The sequence below is a fragment of the Diadema antillarum genome, unplaced genomic scaffold (assembly GCF_040938485.1).
Source record: "Diadema antillarum isolate AM-2024a unplaced genomic scaffold, OU_Dant_1.0 seq00000364_RagTag, whole genome shotgun sequence".
Taxonomy (NCBI): domain Eukaryota; kingdom Metazoa; phylum Echinodermata; class Echinoidea; order Diadematoida; family Diadematidae; genus Diadema; species Diadema antillarum.
This window is the reverse complement of record NW_027271365.1, coordinates 327657-346475: the sequence shown is the minus strand read 5'-3', so window position 1 is coordinate 346475 and position 18819 is coordinate 327657. Positions and strand designations below refer to the sequence as shown.

The 18819-nt window shown below is 38.7% G+C and overlaps 2 protein-coding genes across 2 annotated transcripts; both read left to right on the top strand.

Moving 5' to 3' along the window:
- Positions 1–5111: 5111 nt before the first annotated feature.
- Positions 5112–15343, top strand: LOC139731164 (protein sidekick-2-like). The gene is made up of 7 exons (XM_071642044.1): positions 5112–5156; positions 6768–6935; positions 7538–7585; positions 12912–13046; positions 13861–14020; positions 14882–14935; positions 15310–15343. Exons 2-7 carry the CDS (start codon positions 6875–6877, stop codon positions 15341–15343), a joined length of 492 nt encoding a protein of 163 aa, XP_071498145.1. The 5' UTR covers positions 5112–5156; positions 6768–6874.
- Positions 15344–17038: 1695 nt separating this feature from the next.
- Positions 17039–18639, top strand: LOC139731178 (protein sidekick-like). Its single transcript, XM_071642059.1, has 2 exons — positions 17039–17144; positions 18004–18639. The coding sequence occupies exons 1-2, from the start codon at positions 17061–17063 to the stop codon at positions 18280–18282; spliced, it is 363 nt and encodes a 120-aa protein (XP_071498160.1). The 5' UTR covers positions 17039–17060; the 3' UTR covers positions 18283–18639.
- The last annotated feature ends 180 nt before the right edge of the window (positions 18640–18819 follow it).

Below are 18819 nucleotides of genomic sequence, written 5' to 3'. Positions count from 1 at the left end.
TTAAAATCATTCTTTTTGATTCCATTTATCTCATAATGCAGCAAGTTGATTTGTTTTCACATGTTTCTTACCTTTCTTTGCAATTTCAGTTCCATCTGAGGCGCCATCCAATGTCCAGATTGTCACCGTAAGTTCAAGCCGCATCCAGATTTCATGGACAGCGCCCTCAGTGGAGTCTCAAAATGGGGGACTGCAGGGGTACAAGGTGAGTGCTCTTTAGAGTGCAACTCAATGTAGAGTACTGGAAAGCCCAATGGATCGCCCATTTGCATTTAAATGGTGCACTCAGTTTGTTACCTGTTGGTACCAGATGGGGACCTGTGTAAACTCAGAGAGGATATCTGAATCTAGTCGAAACGGTTTGTGAAGATTTTGATTCCAGGTGGAGTTGACTTCATTATTGTTCATTTCAGATATTTGTGATTAAAGGTGTTTAAGAATAAAGAAAATAAGAAAATATGTGATAGTTTCAATCATGATTCCAAGAATATTCCTTGTTTTGTTTCTAGTAAGGTATGTCTAGAAAGGTTTTATTTTGCTCTGTCTGATTACAGACTTACTGTCTGATGTTAAAAAATGGTGCTTAGCACATTTTATGATCAAAGTCGTCATGTATCAATGTTACTTTTCATACAAGTGTTTATTTCTGACTGCTTTTTGCAGGTAACTTATTGGGAGAGAGCATCTCGCGTTGCTAGGATGACCAGCAATGCGGGACAGAAAACCAAGACTTTCCCTGCCTCCACCACGGTCGTGTTCCTGGACGAACTGACCTGCTTCACGGAGTACGGAGTCGAGGTCAAAGGTTACAATGCAGCTGGGGATGGACCGGCAAGCAGCCCAGTGTACAACAGCACATCAGGGGATCGTAAGTACTCCAGCATCATCCTGCCATTTGTGTTATAAGCTGTCACATTGTACTGTATCTTTGTCATTTACATAGCGTAGGCATTGACAAAACTAATGTAATGTCATGTCTTGATATTTGAAAATTTGTTGATGTATCTATTCATAAAACATGATGAACTCAAAAGCTTGTAGTTCATCACATAGAGGGATAAATATCCATTTTCATCTAGTTTGTTTTTGCTTTGTTATTACCTCCACCAAGGAGGTAATATTTTTGCTGATGTTGATTTGTCTGTTTGTCTGTCTATCTGTTTGCAAAATAACTCAAAAAGTTATGAAAAGATCTGAGTGAAACTTACAAGAAAAGTTGATGTTAAACACAAGGAACAGATGATTTAATTTTGGTAGTGATCTGGATAACCGTCTGGATCTAGGATACTTTTTGTTGATGTTTTTGAAGGATTATCATCTGAAAACAGGGCAACAAACAAGGGAGTTCAGGCAGTGTGTATTTGAGGTTTGCATACATGCACTGAGCGCGCAGTCGAAGCACAGTGTGCAGTAAGCTGCTGATGAGGTAGACTCTGCAAATGAGACACAACAGCAAGATTTCTTTATCATTGGGAAATAGGGCAATTTTCAGCATGTGTGTATAGGTGGAAATGAACTGTATGATGGAAGTCTGTGCTCTCTGAGTGCTATTTTAGTTGATAAATAAAACTAGTGACTCAGCAACAAAAAATAAGATTCACTACCTTTCAAGAGTGATGAGTAATACACTACTCCTGAAATGATAACTGTTTTTTGTTGTTTCTATGTATTCCTGTCATTCCTCAAGATAAATTGTATGACACAATCCATTTGTTATTTGTGTCTATTCAGGGCCTAGCAAAGTGGAGTATCTCAGGTTCGACGAGATTCGTATGTCATCCCTCAACGTGTCGTGGGGCCCACCCACGACCCCCTGCGGTGTCATCACTCACTATAGGCTCTTCTACCAGCCACTCCAACCGATCAACGGTGAGCTCACGTTATTGTCACTTGCGTACCTCTATCTCCAGTGGCGGATCCAGAGGGGGGCGCAACCGGCGCACGCTTCCCCTTTATTTTTCGTTAAAAACAAAAGAAATAAAAAGAAAAAAATGAAATGAAACCCGGAAGTGGCACCAGAAATATTGGTCACGCCCCCCCCCCCCCTTTACAGAATTCCTGGATCCGCCCCTGATCTCGCTCGTGTTACAACAAGTGCAATGACATTTGTACTAGAGGAAAAATCTGTATGCTCTGTCAGCAGTCTTATCAATGTTCGCCAAAGGTTGCCCTGTGATGTCACATGGCTTTCAAATAGTACGATGAGTCAAATTCAAAAGACATGTGAACGATAGTGAATATCAGGCTCTAAGAAACCTTTCCAAAGCTTGACAGGGATGGCAGTATATTATATTTTACTGGACAGTCTATCCCTAGAAGCTACTGAATTGTGTGTACCTCCCATCTTTGTGTGTGTGTGTGTGTGTATGTGTGTATTGATCAGAACTATTCTTTAGAAATTCTGTTAATGTCAAATTTATATTGATAATTAAAGTTACTGTTTTTGCTTTTCCCTTTTCTGTCAAAGACTGCTTGCTACAAACAAGACACTGTAAATGACACCTGTTGTTTTCTGTTTTCCATATCTTTTCTTCTGGGTGCTTTCTATGTCCAGGTGAAAGGACGTCAGTGACGGTCACTCTGCCCCATGACCAGATGTCCTACAGTGCAACGGATCTTGGGGAGCGGGTGCACTATATGTTTGAAGTCCGGGCGGATACTGAAATGAGAAATGGAAAGATACGGGAATCAAACATAACCACAGGTCCTCAGGAAGGTAAAAACTTTGTCTTACTTCAGTCGTTACTCTTCATGATAGCACCACTCGTATGGTATGTTATTGTTAGTTGAAGTATCTCTAAGAAAAATCTTTTGTTGAACACATGGAATATATACTGCCAGCTGTTACCATCATGTTTGGTTCACATAGCAGTGCAGCAAGCCTCAAGTTTAATACAAAGATGTATTAAGGCACTGTAACATACATTAGTCATTATGTGAGCTCACTCTTGCATTTTTGCTTTATCAAGTTCTTTTAGAAAAAGAGTAGAATTTACCTGTTTGTTTCAATTGATGCGCCTTCAGTTACTTGAAGAAAATTACATATAGATTATGTGTTCATAAGTACATCACTCTTTGGAGCATGAATCCAGTTTTGCAACATGTCAATTAATGTTTCTGGGAGTTGATAATACAAGTTGTCCCTGAATCAGGTTAGCATACACACTCAAATAGTAGAAGGTGTCTAGATTTTTATTTTTATTTTTGTTTTTACACATGTAATACCAGTGATGCTAATTTTTCTTCCAATCTGGTAGGTGCCCCAGACTCCCCGGTGGATGTCACGCTGGAGACCGCTCCGGAAGGAGTCACTGTCGCCTGGAGGACACCAGATCACCATGGCGATGAGCCCATCACAGGATACGTCATTGAGTCACATGAAATAGGTGGGTGTATATTATATGCTGTGTCAGTGTCTACTGAGAAGTCTTTCTTCTATCTTCCATCTTGCGGCTAGAAGTTGTTTCCTTAGCCCTTTCCAGACTTGCCTCCCTTTGGATTATGGTGTGTCAGCAACGCCCATAAACGATGCCATAATTTAGCTTTCTGTGAAAGCTACAAATAGAAACAAAAAGTGAAGTTTTACACATTATTTCTAGTAGACATTTTGGAGTGTCAAACAATGTTCATTGTAATACACCATGTTTGAAGTAAAAATTTGTCAGGTTTGTTGTTACTTGTAACTAGTTTAAAACAAGAGAATCCTGGTTGGTAGTTTTCACACCATCACTCAAAGGGAGACTGGCTATAGAGGGAATGTGCATTGTACTGTCCTGTAGATGCAAGGAGTAAAGATTATTTATTCTCCATGAGAAATTTGTTTGCTGTGTGCTAATTATCAGCCAAGAATATCTTAAAATACAGAGCTGTGTTTTTTCTTTTGTGCACTTTCTATCCTCCAGTGCCTGTTCAGTCCAATGTGACAGTGTCACAGTGTGAAATTGGCATGAAAGTGTATTGTTTGTTCATGAGCTAACTTTTATGTCATTTAGCATGTGAGGTTCTGGAATTCTGGAAAGTTCTAATATGTGTGATTCTGATGTGTATGAGAGAGATATGAATGGTTGTGTTTATTAGTGCTTCCAGTCTTTTAAGTTATTTGTTTTTTAGCCACTCACTTTTCGTAATCTTTCCGTGCTTTTTGATACCAAACCTATGACATAAAAGCAATGTCACTTCATGAGTTATTAGACATTTCTATTGGACTGGCCTATTTCACAGTAGAGCAAGTTATTGGGTTGGTGTTGCAGCATCCTATCTTACACCTACAGCTGTATATACCATACGTTTTTTTAAAAAAATTACAATGGGACCCTCCGCAATGATATCCTTAAAAATAGTGAATCAGTCTAAATACAAATTCAGGGTATGAAACTATAACTCATTGCCCACATCTTACAGAAAACCCCATTTGATTTGCTTCAGTGGTCAAAGAGAAATGAGGAATTTTGTAGAGGACGTCAGGAATCTCTTCCCTCCAAGTTCTGTCTATTGTATTCACACACAAGAGCATCGAAGTGCTAAAATTGGAAGAATCAGACTCATGACATGCTTTACAACAATCCCCATTTCTCTGTGACTGCTTAACCAAATTGAATGGGATTTTCTGCAAAATAGAGCTAAGATGTTATATTTTAAGACCCTGAAGTAGCATTTAGACAGGTCAATCATATTGAGTGTTATCAATTCGAAAATCTGATTGTAATTTTTTTGGGGACATACTGTAGTGTCTAATAGTGCTATGATGCAAACTCTTCAATTTTGTTGGTATGTCAATGCCAGTTAGGAAACTGTGCTGTTCCCAAGCATCACGGTTGTTATAAGATTTAGCCTCCCTTTGTGTAGATGTGTGTGTGTGTGGGAGAGAGAGACAGAGAGAGAGAGAGAGATGGAGAGTCATGCCTGCAGTGTAGTGCACATACGTGTAGTGCAATAGGCTTGAAAACTATTGTGTGTCGATGCCAAGTATACGCCATGTGATTAAAGAAATGTATTTTGTGCAAGTATTCTTGAACTCAGCACTCCACTCCACTAGAGTGGAAGTGAATGTAGCATGTAAAGGGTTAAAAAGACACAGTACTTTCTAAGACATGTTTGCACTCTCTATGTAACAGTTGACATCCATCCAGGAAACAACTGCTCATGCTCCTCCCTTGGTAGGTCGATACCACTCACTGCCTTGCTGCACGATCAATCATCTCCTCAAGTTTTTTTAAATGTCATTTCTTGGTTCAGTTCAATGGCATCCCCATCGCCATCATGTCATGCATGTCTGTATAAACCAGTTCAGCGGAGTTAACTCTTATGCACATTGGCACAGATAACTTTTCTTTTTTTCTCAGTTGGTTAGGACTTTCACTCGTTTTCAAAGCGACACACTGCATAAACTTGCCCGATGTAACAATCTATATGGAATTCATCAATCATGTTGAAGCAAAGAAGGAACTTGCGTAGACTAGGTGACCAGAATGGTCAATCAATTAATACTTGGAGGAAACATCCATTTCATTATTTTGCATTGAAGGTATTACAAAGCTTTTTTCTGTTAATATTATCAAACACCAGGCTTACTGTCAGGTGGTTGTGCTGGCACGTTACTTATCATTTTACAAGGCTTACATGAATCATCATACTGCAGATGCTTATCTTGGTGAATATAAAAACTGTCATGCCTATTGGTACCAGTGACCTCTTTCTATTTATAGATATGCAAAGTGGAACTCCAAACTGGTTTATAGCAATAATATACCATGCATACAAGATTTTCTTTGCCTTTTATATTCGTTGGCTTATCTCACTCTTGCTTAACTCTCCCATTACCGCTGACAACCACACAACATAAGGTGTTAATGACATATGACAGGATTGGTTGTGAGAGGGTTAATGAAAGTGTTGGCTGTAGGAGACAAAGTCACTGCATGATCATGGGGTGAGGGCAAGTTGAACACGTGCATTTTATTTGTTTTGCTTTGACAATATCCCGTTATGGCATGTATTCATATGGGTTTTTTAAATGTTTGTTTTTTGTTTTTACATGCAGTTGATGATCCTGCCTCTTGTTTAGAAGAATGCAAATCATGTGATTAATGCTAAAAATGTCGGATGACATTAATGTGTTTCGTTTGCATCTTTCACCATTCATTTATTTCTCAATCATGCATAGTATTGGTCTTGTGGATGCTAGCAAGTAATTTCACACACGGACTAGATTAAGATCACAGTAATGGATGAAAGTCAATATGATGGGAATTTTATTTTGCAATGGGGTTTATTGGATGAAGTCGAATTGTATGTGTGTATGATGATGACTACATTTTGTATTTGCTTTTAAGCAATAATTTTAGTTGTGTCTGCAGTACTTGTTGTATATACATGTATGTGCACCAGAGATACTATAGACTCAGCAGAGAAAAGTTCCTGGAGAGTGCCTCATTAACTTCATGATAATAAGTTTTACCCTGAAATTTTGTTGTTGAGGATGTCATGGACGATGAAATTAATTGTCCTGAGATACATTTTATCGTGAAATCTTGTGTACACTGTATGCATCATTACCACCTTTGCGAGTTGTTTAGATTTGCGATTGATGCCACTTTGATGGCATAAGAAGTAAGTATCATTCCTTTCTAGGTGAAAATTATTAAGGCAATATCTCACCTTTACATTTCATTTTGAGGCACTTCTCTAACAGGTTTGTTGTTTTGAATATGGTTTGGTCGTTTGCTTTGTTTTTAACTGCCTAATATCCTTTGTTCTTTTTCTACCAGACCAAGATAAATGGGAGCTGGTGAGTGACAGTATTGGTCCAGACAAGCAAGAATATTTGATCCCGCACGCTGAGCTAGACGTGGGAGCCACCTACATTTTCCGCATTATGGCCGAGAGTCCAATCAGCATTAGCGAACCGATCCAGACGGAGGAGTACTACGTACCAAGTAAGACACCGTAGGCCTATTCCTTCAACATTCTTGCTAAGCACTGACCACAGTGACTGTAATTCATGTTTTGGTGTGCTCTTTCATTTTTTTTTTCTTTATAGCATTTCTCATTTTCCATACAATCATTAAATGCTTACTTGGTCCGAAATATTCCATGTTGGAGCTGGGTTTTTCTGCTGGATGGGAATCTTTTGTTTATTATTCATTTCTTTACATTATGTCATGGATTCTAGCTGTCATATTCCTGCACATTTACACAGCAAAGTGGGGATTGCCTGACCATTTTTCAGTTGAAAATAAAGTCATTCACATGAGTATTTTTGAAAGGCTGCTTATAATGCAATGCAACCCCCCAGACTGAGAGAATTGAGGGTTCAGGAACTTGGATGTTGTTTCCATGGCAACTGCACAAGAGTGATAATAGAAATGACTTCATCCTTTACCAATCAGGGAGGTATTACCAGCAAAGGTTTGTGAGTCCCTGTTGCTGCAATTTCAAATGTGCGGTTTAGTTGTTATCTAGGACAAGACGTTGATCGCGTTGAGGAGTGCAGGTGAAAATAAAATGCTGATTCTCCATTTTTCTCAATGATTTCCAGTTGTAGCCACAGAGCCAACCGGTTTTACAAATGAGTCAACTACTGAAGGTATCATTCGTTGTCACCTCCATAGTCCCATTCATACCTCTCCCCGTCACCCATCACCCCCTCCATTCCCTTTTTGGAGCCTCTTTATCTATCTTCCCTATGTGGCATTACCCAAATGATGTGTCTATTTGACCTCCTCACTGGTCGTGTATACAACTCACTTGCCTGATCATGTTTGTGTGAGGGGATTGTCGCTGTGGAAGACCCCACCCCTGACTATACACCAAGCACTGTCTCTGTCAGTGGATGATTTCAGGTTTGGTGCTGTAGTGCTGGTGTTAGTGCTGGTGCTACGCTGGTGTTATCCCCCTTGCATCTGCATGTAATCAAGCTCCGATGCCTAAAGCCAAATTTACGAAGAGCAACGGCGATCAGTACTTTTGCTCAACACATAGCAAAGTGAAGCTCAGTTCTGCAGGTGATATGCAACACTGGGTGCAACACTAGTCGCCAGAAGGCCGTCATGATTTTGAGGTCAACCAGCTAGCACCAACTGACTTCAAGTGTGGGATTATCAGTGGTGTTAGTGTTGAAATAGCACCATCACCAGCACTCGCACCAAACTTGGATTCACCCCATGCTGTTCAGTGTAGTTGTCTCCATGGAGTTTCTCTGCATTGCACTATGTGTAGTTTATATATATATTACATGAAAAAATAGATTGGGAAATTATCATTGCAGAAATATAAAGTAGAGTTGAATTTACTAAAAGCAAATGACTAGCCAAGTACCTATGCCACATTGTAACAAGACTTCTAAACAACAACAGCCAAAAAAGCAACAACTGAGTATGTATGCTACAGTATATTCAATCCAAATAACTCCATCCCCCGACCTACATGTTCTATTACAGTAGATCTTGCATTCGAGAAGAAAAGAAAGAAAGAGAAAAAAAAATCCCCTTTGCTGCGCTGTGTTTAAAGAAAGCAAAATATTGGTATTCATTCCCTGTCTTAATCTGGGTAGAGTTTATTTCACTATCTTCTTAATATGCTTATTATACTTCATAAATTTATACTGTGTATCACATTGCATACTGTACAAATGAAAATATTTTAAGCTCACAGCAACGTCAACTTCTCAGGGATAACTCTCGTGCAAAGTATTTTATACTACCCCTATTCTCTTCTCAAATATTATTCAGGGTTTGCGTACCCATGTCGAAGCATGACTGGATATACCATTTCACAATCCATCTTTCTCAAATACATTGTATTTAACCTTGGGCATGTACTGTAGAACACCAAATGCCTAATTGAAGACACTCACTTCTATATCATGAAGCAATATCCTCTATATACAACATTCTGTGCAGATTTTTCATCTGCTCTGGTTATGGTAGTCCTTTTGTGTTCTTGATGAATATGTTCAGAATCATATTAACATATCTAGAAATATCTTCTAAAGATATTTTCTAAATTCTTGCATCATGAAATCTGCATGTTTTTCTCTCACAACTCGAAATTGAAGATTTTTGATAGAATGGCTTTTAATGTATTAAAGTGCTGGACTGTTTGAATATGCAACAAAATTGTGGTTTATACCAATAACAAAATAAAATGGCATAGCAGTGTATTGATTAAGGTTCTCCATGCTTTTCCCTCTATGTTGGGAAATTCAAATCCATTTTGTGCATGGTGATGGTGTAAAAATGGCCAAGAGCAGCAGACTTTTCCTTTCTCTCTTTCTTTCTATCAGCTCATTGATTATTTTAATCTATTTCTCGATCTTTCTCTCCCTCAATCTGTCTGTCTATTTATTATATGTATTAGTTTGTTTGTTTATCTGTCCCTCCCAATATATGGTAGATATGAAGAGAATAATAATGATCCAGCCATATCACTTTTAAATCCGTAACCATATGTAGAAACATTTTTGACTTGCAATGCTCATGTTGTCAGTGGGTATATAAGCACTCCTTTCAAAGTCACCTGCATTTAGTGTAAGACAGTACATTGCATACAAGATGACCACTGTGTGTGTGCCTTATAAGCCACAACATTGGTACAATGCTATCCCTGCACAGCAATGTCAAACTGGAAAATGGGATATAGTTGTTGTTTTTCTAAGTGTACATATTATGTAGTTTCACAGCAGCATTTTCCCTTGACGGTTGGCATGATGTGGTTTAACCAGAGGGTTTGTGCAGAACCAAAATATGCAACATTCAGAAGTGCTGAAGGTGACAGTATAACACCTTCTAACAGTGATGTGAAGGCCCAAAGCCAATATTTGGTGTTTACTTTCTCAAAGCATGGATGTGCATTCTCCTTTTGGGAAGAACTCTGTGGTTATGTAGTTTTTTGTGGTCTGTGCACAGTCAATCTATTGATTTAGTCAGGACTCATTTAAAAAGCAGTGGCAGATCCAGGGGGGAGCGCACTGGGCACACGTCCCCCTTGAAATAATAATTAAAAAAAAAATAATAGTAATAATAATTAAAAAAGATATAGGGGGCCCATGCCCCCCCCCCCCCTCCTTTACGGAATCCCTGGATCTGCCCCTGTAAAGTACACACCTACAGGATTATTGGTGGAATGTGTATTATGTAATAAAATGGAATGGTGTTGAAGTGGTTAGTGAGAATGAGCGGGGCATGTGCAGCTCAGGATATTCTCTGCATGAGGGGTTTGACACGTGTGTGTGCAGTTTGACAGGTTCCAGATTTATGAATATTCATGGTGATTTTTTAATGATGTGTGTTTCGCATGTCGGAGTTTGTGTGAGGAAAGCCCCCATGTAGGAACCTGCTTTTGAATTCATTCGTGTGGAGAGGATATGCATTGTGAGTGTGCTGTTCATTTTATAGTTATCACACATTTTTGAAGAAATTTTGAACTTTTTTTTATAATTCTAGGAATGCATGTAGATGTGCGCACTTTACAAAGTTTGCATAGGTTGTGAGATTAGTTGTAGAATATGCAGTTGATTTTGAAAAATAGGAATTCAAGCTTGCCCCCAAAAAAGTTTAGTAAAATGTGAATACATTCACAGTTGATGATTTGTTCTAGGTGCTTTAGAAAGGCTGTCCAAGCAATACAATTGCACATCATACAAGTATTGTTAGTTCGAAAAACTGATGTGGTGCCAGCAACATTAAAGTGATTTGTAGAAAATGGGCTTAAGGCATGTATTTTGATTATCAAGACCACTTGTACCAATTGCAGCTGCTATAATTGTAGCTATGTTGATGATGATCTTTATCAGTTTCATTCTTTAATCATAATAAATGTAAGGATAAAAACTTGATTATTGTTATCATTTGATGTAATACTATTGCAATAGAAGACAGCTGTACATAGCCTACATGAACTCTCACTTTGCTACGCACAAATTGTTTTGTTCTTATTCAGCTAATTAATATTGCATATTAAAAAATCTGTTGAATGACAGTGGCTCTGCAGTAATGCCCTGTCACTCAAATTGCGGTAGTATATGAATATACTGTACATACTTTGCTTTATTAAAGAAAGACCTTGTTTATGTGTATACATGTATTAATACATCATACCTAAACAATTAACAGCTCTGGAAGTGTCATGTGTATTGCTATTTCCCAGATAAATCAGCAGTTTAAGGACAGTGGTTTTTCCATAATATGTACATGGTTTGGCTGTTTTCTGTATAGAAAATGCATGCTCACCTCTCTAAAAGCCTAGTTAATGTGTTGAAGTTACGTGTATTCAAAGCATTGTGCACTTCTGCACTTGCTGTATGCAAAGTCTGCCTGATAATCGTATACACACAGTACAGAGTACTGTACATGTATTCACATCTACTTGAATACTTAAAGTAGCTACTATATGTACATCAGTTTTTTTACTGCACAAAATTTGTGTTATGTCATTGGTTTTTAGCGGTTTCAATTGCTCCTTAATACCATTTTAAACAGAACCCTGATTAATCTGTACTTGATCCTTTAATTTCCTTGTTTGGCAGTAGTAGCAGTCATCACAAATTGTTAATCTAAAATAAATTTCTTGGTTTTATGGTAGTAGTGATAATTATAATCTGTTCTTCATCCCTTCACTTTAGCGTATTGCCCATTTTTTAAATTCTTTAATTTTATTTTTTAGAGTTGCTCCTTGAATTTTATCATTCTGAGACAAATTTTAGCTTGATATATGAAGACCCTGGTCTGTTGATGTTCCTATAACTGTACATTTAACCTCCTAACACATTGACAGTGGCAATTTCATTCCCTTAATCATGCTCTGTACCTTTCTTAAGATTAATTATTTTTTTCAATTCCTTTCTACTGGGTGCAAACACTTATTCAGATCTTGTGTTGAAAAAGCCATTGCGGGGATGTAAAATTCTGACTCAGTTAAACACAAACTTGTCAGAGAAGCTTGAGAAAATAATGCATTACTCCAGGCAAAGGATAAGATTTATGTGTTTGAATCATTGTTTCCAACATATTTTTGAAGTCATACCTAATATCGCTTATACTGTTACAATGTATGTATTTTTTAAAAACTCTTTAGCACATTTGTAGATTGTGAACATAGTGCACTCCATACGATCTATATGCTCTTTGTAAATATGCAACCCGTTATTCCCAGACAGTGAGTTACAACACTGCAATTACACTTACATGTATAAGCCTACAGCCTTTTTCCTATTTTCATTATCAAAGATGATGGATATTGTACCTTCTCAATGTCAACCTAAATTCACCCATTAAAATGGGGGAAAAAAAATGTTTTGCGCCGCAATCAAATCTTTCAAGACAATTCCATTGCAAGATCACCGTGATGTCGGATATTTTTGCAGCTCTGTCTTGATAAAGCAAATGTGGAAGTCTAATTGATAACTAACACTGAAGGCAAATTGACAATTTTACATGGAATATTCCTGCACAGATAATCAAAGGAGGTAACATTGGTGGCAATGCTTTTATATAATTTTCTTTGCCTCTTTATTACTCATGCTAACTTTTTAAACCAAGGAGTTCTTACACTGTACTTCAAAGGAAAGCAAGGTAAAACTCTAAAGTGAAACAGTGTCTTATTTATTATTAAACAGGTAAGATAATAGGGGGCTGTTTTATGAACAGGTTTGCCTCTTTCATTCGTGATTGATAGTAATTGCAGATAATATTACAATGGCATGAATGCTTCATTCTGATATCTTCTTGTAAAGCTGCAGCAAGCAAACAAGCAAACAAACACAAAACAATATCATCGTAAACTAGAGTTTTTGTAAAGACTAGAGTTGCATGGATTGGGCACGGTTTTTGTTAGTTTGTTTTTTTGATATTCACTTTACTTTTTTGAAGATGTGACAAAACTGATGAGCATCTTTTATTCTAATTTCTATCCAGTTGGCACCCCAGGGGCGCAAAAGAACTTCTACGAGCAGTGGTGGTTCCTGGTCATCATCGCCCTGGTAGGCGTCATCGTCATCATCTTGGTGGGAGCTACCCTGTGCATGCTGGGAAGAAGTCGACTCTATGTTGGTATGTATCGCAACATATATAAATAAATATATTTGTGTGTAGTGAAAGTCTTCCGCTTTTATGTGTTAATGCTTTTTTAGTAGCATCAGACAACGATTATGAACATTTGTTTTTTTTTTAATTATCAAGATTATCTGTACCTTTTCTGGGTTATGTTATACTGCTTGAGAAATTAGTGGGATATATGAGAAGTAATTTTGAATTGATATCCAGTGGATATACTTTTTAAAGACCTAGCAGCATAGGGGGTCCCATGGAGTGGAAAGGCTAGCCCAGCTTGGTTTGTGCAGTTTTATCACTTATCGCTATAAGAGTGCACACACAGCCGATGTATCTCGATTGGAGTTGTTACCAATGAGTGTATGCTTTGATTCCCATGTTTACTGATGGGCGCTAGTCATGTTTTTAAAGTTTACCTTGGGGGGCAGCGAGTGAAGATCAATTTAGTCGGGCCACCCATGTCTGCTCAAACTACTGGGTCTCAACAGCATGCACTTGATTAAATGCATCTCACTAGCTTAAAATGAACTGGTAGGCATTGTCGAGACTCTCCCAGTTGGTTGTAAGGTGTCACCCTCCAAAATTGAGGACAGTATCATCCATTGAGTATTAAAAGCAAATCTGAGTAGAGGAAGAGAAATGTATACCACAATACAGCACTTGCATCTTCACATCCTACCCTTGGCTAGATATATTTACAAAAGTCTGACTTTTGCATCTATTGTGCACAGTATCTCTAAAAAGACATAATCCTCTAGTCATCTAATGCTCAGTCCAACTCTATATTTGTTCTCCATCCTCCCCCTTTTTGCAGATCGCAAAGTGATGAAGGGTTACCAGCCCAACGAGGTGGCCAGCACCGAAGACGGCGGCTTCTCATCGTTCGAGATGGATCCTACAGCAAGGAGGTCACAAAGAAACGGGAGAACGCACAGCCGCGGTGGGGTCTACGCCCGGACAAATTCATACACAAGGTGATTAGACCATTCCCAAACTGAACCGTTTTGGTTTTATATTGTCCTTCGTTTCATTTGATATAAACTTTGATTCCAGTCAAGTACCCCATGAACTTTTGAAGTTAGGGTTAGGTATAAATTATGATTTTTTTTTGGTCTTGAGGAATATTATGCAGTTTTCCTGCCGCAACTTGATGCAGGTTTGGCCATATTAGCAAAATGATATTCCATCAAAAGGAAGAGATGATATTTATGTGTGGTGTTGTATAGATTTATCAAATATGCATCCTGTGACCGTTGTGCCAATTTATTACTGGAATGGTGCAATTATTTTTCTTTGTCATTTTTCTTTTCAGCTTTTTGGAGGTAAAATAGGATGCATAGGTAGACATGTACGTGTAACTGAGAGTTTAAAAACGAATATGTAACCCGGGTATATATTGCTGTACTGAGGGTTGTATGATTGTGTTAGGAAGCACATACAGTGTAAAGCTGATTCATATGTTCCATACAATATTGCTGAACCGCCATCCCTGAGAATTGATAACAGATTTTGGCTGACCTCTGATTTTGAAAACATAGCAGGGTTCAAATCAGATCAGTTCACCTACATAACAATTCCCCAAGAAGTATGGATAAGCTCCCGGCAAATATGTCAAATTTATCTTTCGAAAAGATTATCTTCATCTGAACTGTCCTGTGTGGTGTTGTAGAGATACTGGTTATGGCAATGTGTACTGAGGCACAAATCTTTGTGTTGGTACAAATGACAGTTTTCTGTGGATGAACGAATCATGCTTCCAAAATTGAATATATTTAATTAGACTGCTGGTATTTTATTTTGAGATCCACATGTTTAATTCCTAAAACATCACCTAGCAACAACGACAATGAGCAGCCACATCTGATGACGTTCCTCGGACCATCCAAAGAGTATGTCGCAGCCAAAGCACGTCCCCCCATTAGTATTTTGTTTCTATGAATCTGACCAATTGAACTACAGTTTGGTGATTGTTGTCCCCCAGAAATGCAGTGACTTTATAATCTCCTGCCCCCTCCATGTTGACAAGCTTGGGCAAGGTGCATGGAGTTTGAGTACACACGTGTGTACCACTGCATGCACTTGTCACCACCGTTTTACTTAGATATCCCCTTTTGTGCCATATAAAAAGTGTGATATTTGTACAAGAGTCATTTCCATGTTGTGCAGAATTTCATTGTTTTATATTCACCATGTATGGACTCACAACCTGCCCCAGTGTTGGGCTGACTTTTTTAAACAGACTTTTTTCCCCCCATGTTTACAGGAATGATGTGATTCAGTGGACATGCAAGACATAGACAAACATGTTTTATTATTTGATGTTCTGATATGATTCCCAGGAATGTTGGAAAATATCGTTTGATGGTTGTGACAAACTAACTTTTATCCCCCTGACAGTCTCTAACTACTTGTAGTTTTTAGACACCATCAGTGTATTTGGAGAGAAGTTTGTGAGATAGATGTCTCGGAGGTTGCTGTTGCTGATATGTACAATATATAATGAAGTGTAATCAAGTGTTTGGCTTGATGAATGCATTCTTGTCAATAGATGTGTTAACAGCATGGAATGTTAGGCCCATGTGATGATATGCATTTGTTGATTCGTTGTAAAAAAGCAGTGTTAACGTGCAGGTTATGCACCATTCTAGGTGTGATGCTCAGTTTCCATGCATTGTTTTCAAAAGTACAGATTGTAACTTCTGCATGTGTGTCCCATACTCAGTCACACATGTGTTTTCATATTAAAGCTAAATCTGCCAAGATTTCTGAAAATGAATATCAGTTGGCAAAAATTGTTATTCAGTCTTATTACATTTATTGTTTGTTTGTTGGTTTGCTCAACTTCACATTTCAAGAATTGATGAGGTAGATTAAACCATTGCTGTAAACATCGTAACGAGTATTAATATTAAACTGATAGACAAAACTAACAACTTTGAACTCTGAACTTTTTGTCTCGTAGATCATCCTGTGTTAAATTTCATGTGATTTTAGGAGTTTTATTTGTTATTTATCTGAGGAAACTGCAATGTGCATCCCAGTTTGTAAATGTACAATGTTCATTATACATACATTGATTTCAAATGATCAACATGACATACTAACAGTGACTCTTTTTATTTTGCCGTTTTATGTCTGTGAATGTGTGCCATTGTAAGATATCATCCCAACATTCTGCCATGTGGGATGTATACTCCCTCTGTCTATCCTTATAAGTACACAATGTTGATCAGGTGGCATACATGACAATATGGGTGTGGGCCAATGGAAGTACACTTGTAAAACTGTGCTTGCATGACAGTTCAAATAATTATACCTTGGTACATAGAGTATCCAAGATTTCTCCTTTTATTTTATTCCTTCAATTAAAATGGCTTCCTCTTCCTCCTCCCACCAAAATAAAAGAAGGGAAAATAAGTGGTTGTGACACTCTCTTTGTCTGTCTTGATCTGTCTGTCTGTCTACCCATTTGTCCATCCATCTATTCTTCTTTCTCAAGCGGTCTTTCATCTATAGTACTCCAATTATACCTGAGAACACAAGGGGGGCGGGGTGTTATTGTTACGAGTCCCCTTATGTTGTATAGTAGGTTGGATCACCTCAGTCCTCAAATATTTCTGTAGTGTGCATGATATTTTCCCTGTTGAGGGCCTGTCAGGTTCCCTTTGGCAGCAGTGTAGCACTTTGAGGCTTGTTATTGCTCCCTTTATCCAGTACCTAATCTCCTCCAACTTGTCACGATCACCTCCAAGATTAAGAAAGAGAGAAATGATGCAGAATTCACAAAGAAAGTTTTCATGCAACCTTGGAATATAATCATTTGTATAGCCACAAAATGATATCACAGTAAACATCTGCAATGAATGTTATGCCATCCTTGTTTGAGTAAAGCAGAAACTTGCTATCATGAATCCCCCTCTCACTCAATATATGCATTGCCGCAGACCGCCTCCACGGCCCAGCCCCGGCAGCATACAGTACTCAGAGGAAGAGGAGAGCAAACATTATGAGGACATGAGGAGACGACAGGCGGAGGAGCCAGGAGAGAACAGTAGCCTGACGGAGAAGGCCGACCTTCAGTCACTGTCAGAGTCCATAGTGAGTTTGGGAAGGAATGTGGAGGGCGAGGGAGATTTCATTCAATTTGTTGTTATGGTATCTGTTGCTTTGGGTGATATATTTGCTCATACCATTGTTGATGTCAATGCCTTTTCTGCTGTAAATACCATGGTATAGCAGATAAGACTCTGGGTCCTAAACAAAAGTCGTGGGTTCAAGTGATACCTGTGGCATTCAATTGTGGGCAAGATGTTTTTTGCTCGCACTGTGCTGCTTGACCACGGTGTGTCCCTTGGTACGTGTCAATGACTGGGTTACACTAAAAATAGTGGCAATGTCCTCTCGTAGCACATAGGCAACACTGAAGAGGCTACCCTGGGTCAATTGACCATGCTCATCCTTAGATAGTCTGTGGTATTTAGCAGTAGTGGCTCACTACTGTTCACTAAAGAAATTAATGTGTTTTCCCATCCAAATCACAGGTTTGAAAGGGTTTTTGGAAAGTTAAGATATAAATGTATGTCAGATTATGATGCTCTGTGCACTTCAGCATCTATCTCACTTGTGTTGCCAAAGAATAAACAAACGTTAATCACACATTCCACAACATCACTATTGCATCCTGTCTTTGAGATTATAGTATGGTTAAGTTGAAGTCTACAGTTATTGATGTAAGCTATGTTTTTGAATATCATAAAGGGAATTTGGAAAAAAAAGAATCATGGTGGACAGTTTTGATGCTCATGTGCTACCAAAGAAGCAACAATGTGTTCACCGTTCTTGTAGTCATTATTGAAGTTTGAGGATTATAGAGGAAACTTTGATGCCTGTATGTTGTTGATGAACCAACACACATCTGTTCACCAGTCTTTGCCTTCTTGTTTTGTGAATATCACAGTCTAGTGACATCGATCTAGATGAGGACGTGGGAGCACACGGGCAAGGGCCTCAGTCATTTGTCAACCACTACGCCAGTCTTTCCGGCACACAGTCATGGCGACGACAGCAATACCCACCCAAGACGAGCGGTCCCGGTAGCAACGCATACAGCTACACGGACAGTGAGCCCGACCCAGTGCCCACAGTGGACGGAAGAACTCTGTACCTCCAAAACAATCTAGCCACCATGCCCGCTGGGTCTCGGGCTCCTGTTCATGGCTTCTCTTCTTTTGTATAACAGCTGCTGTGATGTAGGGGACTATTAAAATGAAATTAATGGAGAGACACTCACTGCGAGTTTTTTAATGACAAGTCTAAATTATGAATGAGCGATATTGTTCTAAACCTTTTTAGCATGTATAGAAGACTGCTGTGGAGAGGAGATATAAATAGTGAGGCCTTGAGCCCGAGAAAAGGAGATTATTTGATCCAGCTCGTGAGATGTTGAGCCATCGCTGACTCTGGAAAAGCTTCTTCTTCTTCAAAAGAAATGATATGTGAATACAAAAGTATTACATTCTTGTTGCCTTTGATGGAATGATGGGGCAGGATGCTGGGATTGCAATAGAGGAGAAAGTTAACAAAGCTGAAAGACATGGAGGAGGAGGAGGAGGAGGAGGAGGAGGAGGAGGAGGAGGAGGAGGAGGAGGAGATGATGATGATGACCCACTGTACACCAAGTTCATCAGGACTGTATGCGGGCAGCAGCAGTTGTGTTTGGAGGCCATTTGCATGGATGCGTAGGACTGGACTGCATTGAACCCGATGTCAGTAA